General features: G+C 35.7%; 2 protein-coding genes across 2 annotated transcripts; both read right to left on the bottom strand.

Moving 5' to 3' along the window:
• Positions 1 to 123: 123 nt before the first annotated feature.
• Positions 124 to 2,058, bottom strand: LOC106767561 (cytochrome P450 89A2-like). Its single transcript, XM_014652483.2, has one exon. It carries the CDS (start codon positions 1,981 to 1,983, stop codon positions 469 to 471), a length of 1,515 nt encoding a protein of 504 aa, XP_014507969.2. The 5' UTR covers positions 1,984 to 2,058; the 3' UTR covers positions 124 to 468.
• A 2,562-nt stretch (positions 2,059 to 4,620) lies between these two features.
• LOC106766028 lies at positions 4,621 to 5,004 on the bottom strand. Its single transcript, XM_014650790.1, has one exon. It carries the CDS (start codon positions 5,002 to 5,004, stop codon positions 4,621 to 4,623), a length of 384 nt encoding a protein of 127 aa, XP_014506276.1.
• Between the last annotated feature and the right edge of the window lie 575 nt (positions 5,005 to 5,579).

Here is a 5,579-nt window from a genome sequence, read left to right as displayed (position 1 = left end):
TACTACTAGGCAATACTGAAGTTGCCTTGAAAAGTAGTATTAATTTGATAGCTTCAACGACAGCTTATCAAGCGAATGTTAGAGATGAAAAATGAAAACTCACAAACGAAACTCAAAGAAGAAATCAAATGAAACCGCCAATTTCATACTTTCAGATTTCCAATTCTACCCTTCATTGCTTTTTAAGATGGATTTTTTTAATGCCTTCAACCGTCCAGTACAAATTTGACACGTAGGCTGGTGTCAAATTTGTGTAAAAATAAAGTGTTAAACAAACATTTTCCTAGATCCCCTACACGTGCAGACACAAACTGTTCATCTTTAACAACTTGTAAAAAAGCAAACACACATCACAATCACTATATAATCACTGAAGTATCTATCTATCTATATCTCAATTGCATACCACGGAAAATGATTTTCCAAACCATTATTGGGAGGCTTATTGTATAACGAGGTGGGTCGAGTCTAGATCCTAGGAGAAAGATGAACCTGCAATGGATTTTTCATTACTACAGTGAACTCTTGTTTCTCTGACAAATCCACATCTCCTCCTTCTGGAACCTTCCACTCAAAATTCCAAACCAGATTAGCCACAAAGTACTCCAAATGAAGCAAAGCGAGATTATAGCCAGGGCAAATCCTTCTCCCAGCACCAAACGGCATCATCTTTATCTCTTTACTTCCAGTAATGTCAAACCCTTCATCATTCATAAACCTCTCTGGCTTAAACGTCATTGGATCCTCCCATACCTTAGGGTCCCATCCCATCTCTGCCACCATGAAATTCACTGTCCCATTCTTAGGGATCAAGTAATCATTAAAAACCACGTCCTCACTCACTGCATGTGGCAACACAAGATGGCCAGGTGGGTGACGCCTCAAACCCTCCAAAATCACAGCCTTCAGATAAGGAAATTTTTGTAAGTCTTCTTCTTTCACTTCTCTGTCTTCTCTCCCACCCATTACCTCCCTTATCTCACCCACCAACCTCTCTTGCACCTGCGGGTACTTCACCAAATTCGCCATGATCCATTGCAACGCCGTAGAAGTCGTGTCTGTGCCCCCGTTCAAAAACTCATTACACAGCGTCACAATCTCCTCTTCGTTGAGCTTGCGTTCCTCCTCGGGCCACTGCAAATCCAACAAAGTATCAACATACGAAACAACACCTTCATCCTTGCCTTGCTTTTGCTTCCTGGCTCTTATAAGTGGAACCATCACGTCCTCTCGCTCCTGGCGAAACCTAAGCAGCTCCTCCCAACGTTCGCGGAACAAAACGCGGGTGACTTTGGGCCAGATATTAAGGATGTTAAACCTTGTAAAGCGTAGAATGAACTGCCGTTGGACGCGCTTGATGTCTCTGACTTTGCCCTCATCGAGTCGCTCCCCGATGCACATGAAGACGAGCAAGCAGAACATGGAGTACTGGAAATGATCGATGACTCTGATGGAATCGTTGGATTGAGAATCAGATTTAAGGCGAGCGAGGAGGGCTTGGAGGACCCAGTTGCGGACCCCGGAGAAGGACTTAACGCGTGAGTGGTGGAGCACCTCGGAGGTGAGGTTTCGGCGGAGGATACGCCACGTGGGGCCGTAGGAGGCGGAGCTGATGTTGTGTTGGTCGCTGGAGAATATTTTTGTAACGGTGAGAGCCTTGGGGCGGTCGGAGAAGAGGGAACCGTTTTGGACGAGGGCTTGGTGGGCGAGGGTGCGGTCGGCGATGAATATGGCTGGTCTAGATCCGATGCGGATGGTGACGATGGGGCCGAACTTGGCGTGGAGGTTTCTGAGAATCGGCTGGAGTTGGCTGAAGGATTTGAGGAGCCATTGGATGCTTGTGATGATTGGGATATGAAGAGGGCCTGGAGGGGTGTTGATGGTTTTTGTTTGAAGGGAGAATATTGCTCTTACGATAACAACGCAGAGGCACGCAGACACTAGGATGATGAACCAGGCTCCCATGAGTGCTCCTTCTTCCATCACCTTTCCACCAGAATGACCAGTGCTGTTGTAGGTAAGGCGCCCAAATATAAGAACCCAAACCCTCAAGCCTAACAATGTGCAAATGACAGTTTAGACCTCAAAAAATCTTTAAAACTTATTTTAATTATATAATAATCACATTTTAAGTTGAAGGATAATGATATTTCAAAAAAATTAGATTTTTCCATCTCCGCATATAATCTTAAAAACTTATTTTAATTATATAATAATCACATTTTAAGTTGAAGGAAAATGATATTTCAAAAATTAGATTTTTCCACTTATAATCTTATAATTTTATAATTTTTTAATTTTTTATTTTTATAATTTTATAATTTATGTAAATTGTGTCAGTTGATCACATCAGGTAATTAATTAACTTACCTCTAGAATTTTATTGAGTAGTTTAGGATTGGCTTGAAGTACCATAATTTATTACGAAAATAAAGCATTCATATATATTGCTTCAAATTCAACTGTTTATCATTAATGAACGTTGAAAATTAAAATAGATTTATTTTATTATAACGGAGGAAATGAATGCAGACATCATCAAATTTATTTATATTTGATCTTCCGTCAATTAGTTGATCAGCAGCATACTAAGAATCGTCCTTTTACTTTAGTTTCAAGCAATTGTAATGAAGTTGAAAATTCATAGCATGTCCTCTCTAATATGTTATAATTGGCTAAACAAATATCACTTTTGTATACAAATCAAATTTAATTCTTTTATTTTTATTTACTAAATGAGAATATATATTTTATTTTTTCATTTTTCTCTTGTTGAATATTTCTAATTCTTTAACATTTTAAAATTTGAAATCGATATTGATATATGGAAAAAAAAAGGACCTTATTTTTTCGTTTTCTTTTGAGGTAGAGCTAACTTGACATTCAACTTTTAGTTCATATATGGTTACACTTCAAATGTGAGGATTGAAATTCCATAAACATCGGTTGAATGCCATTAATTACATGCCAAATTAATTAAACTTTTGTTTGAATAAAGAATTTTATAAGTTTTAAAATTTAAACATTTTAAATTCAAATTGTTTTTATTTTAAATAATTTAATTTTTATAATCTAAATATTAGTCGATCCTCCATCTAACACCTGTTCCACCGGCATCTCATTACCTTCTGCTCATATCCACCAGATGATTATCGTCGAGAGAAAACACACAACACAATAATAACAGCCAAACAACAGATAAAGCAAGGGTGAACTAATGCAACAAAATAACATGGTATATTTAAATTAATAACATAATTTCTAACTTCTAAGTCAAAACACTTAATAATACAATAAAAATATCGTAATCATCATAAACTCAACCCATTCAAATAATCGTATGAATATCAAACTCTCAGTAGGTTCTACACATACAGTGGTACTTTATTCAGATACATCATATCCTACTCTGTCCCCCAAAGTGGATCTTCGGATATGGATGCACCTACTTGCTAGCTCAATTATCTTATCCTACTCTGTCCCCAAACTGGATCTTCGGATATAAATACAACCACTGAAGCTACATCCTTCCTACTCTGTCCAACTTCCCAAGGTGGATCTTCGGTAAGGATTTCCCACTCTCCACCAAACTCTTACTATGTTCAAATACATAATATCACATCCAACATAATATAATACATTCAACACAGATTTCATATCCATTGAGTATTTCACAAAATAAAATTAGTAGAATGTAATCTGTTTAATAAGAATTTAGTTAAAACACATCGAGTAGACTTCCAAGAAAGAGAGGTGTGTCACAATGGACAGCTTAAATACTAGGTCTTTCCTAGCCAAAGTGTTCCTCAACTTGTTATTAACAAATTTCTTATTTACAAATTCAAAACAACAGCATATCATATTAACACAAAAATTCAAATAGTTATACAACAAGCACATAGATTTTCATTAAGAGTAATTGCATAGAATTTCAAAACATGAATAGTTATACAAAAATATGTTGTCATAATATAAAAACTTAGGAAAGTTAGCTCCCCTTACCTCTTTTCCAAACTTAGTTTCTTTATTGGAGATTGTTCTCGGAAACCTTCCAGAATCTCTACTCTAAAATTTCTTCCTACTCTCCTTTCTAATTTTTTTTTCTCCACTCCTTAATTTTTCTTTTTGGTGCAAAACTCTCATTTCTACCTTGGCTATTTATAACAAATTTTTACTACTCAAAATATTTTTTTTAATATTATTTATTATTTTAATATTATTTTAATATTTTAATCACAACTTGTAAAAACCACTTGCAAATATGATCCTCCCTCAATCATTGCAACGTAGGAATTCTTATCCCTTCATGAATTTATTTTTATTTATTTATTTTATTATTTATTTTATTTCTTTTATTTTTTTTTATATTTTTTTTACAAAACCTTTTAAAATAGGTTCTCAAAATTTTGAATCCTTTTGAAATTAATATAATTCTCTACCATAAATTTTTAATTTTTCTAATCATAATTTTCTATTCAATTTTATTTTCTATACATTAAAATTATTATTACTAATAATAATAATAATACTAATAAAATTTACTACTATTCATTAAAATGGATATTTTTCATGGGTTTTACATTCTCCCCACCTTTAAAATATTCGTCCTCGAAAATTACCCTAACCAAACAGATGAGGACAAGAGTTCTTCATTTTTTCCTCAAATTCCCAAGTCATCTCCTGGGTCTTCTCATTCCACAATGCCTTGATAGTGTGAATATCATTTCTTCTTAGTTGCTTGGACTGAACATTTAGAATCTGCATCGGTCTTGCGTCCAACAATAGATCTTCTCTGACTTGTACGTCATCCACTTCAAGCACATGATCGGGACTCGACACGTATTTCCTCAATTGAGAAACATGAAATACATTGTGCAAGTTTTCCAGTAGAGGAGGTAACACAATCTCGTATGCTACCAGTCCAATTCTCTTGATAACTTGAAATAGACCAAGAAACTTCGGAGACAACTTCTTGGATCTGGTAGTTCTTCCTACTCCAGTCATTTAAGAAACTCGCAGAAACACGTGACTTCCTACCTCGAACTTGACAGGTCTTCTCCTATGATCAGCATAAGACTTTTGTCTACTTTGTGATGCTTTCATCATTTCCTGTATTTGTTTTACCTTTTCTGCGGTTTGCTGAATCAATTCTAGTACTAACATCACTGTTTCTCCCTCTTGGTACCAACATAGGGGTGTCTTACATCTCCTACCATACAATGCTTCGAATAGTGCCATGCCAATGCTTGCATGATATTATTGTTGTAAGTGAATTCAATCAATGGTAAAACCTTATCCCAAACACCCAAGTGGTCTAAAACACATGTACTCAATAAATGTCTATCGATTGGATCGTCCTCTCAGACTGTCCATCAGTTTGTGGATGATACGCAGAGCTCATTTGTAACTTGCTACCCAACTCACGTTGTAGAGACTACTAGAATTTTGATGTAAATCGCGGATCCCTATCTTACACTATGCTCGATGGTATTCCATGTAGTCTCACTATTTCTTTTATATATAGTTGAGCAAGCTTCACCATAGGCATCCTCAAATTTATCGCTAAGAAGTGAGCGTTC

This window comes from Vigna radiata, chromosome 7 (assembly GCF_000741045.1).
Source record: "Vigna radiata var. radiata cultivar VC1973A chromosome 7, Vradiata_ver6, whole genome shotgun sequence".
In the NCBI taxonomy this organism is placed as follows: domain Eukaryota; kingdom Viridiplantae; phylum Streptophyta; class Magnoliopsida; order Fabales; family Fabaceae; genus Vigna; species Vigna radiata.
This window is presented reverse-complemented; position numbering and strand designations above follow the sequence as displayed.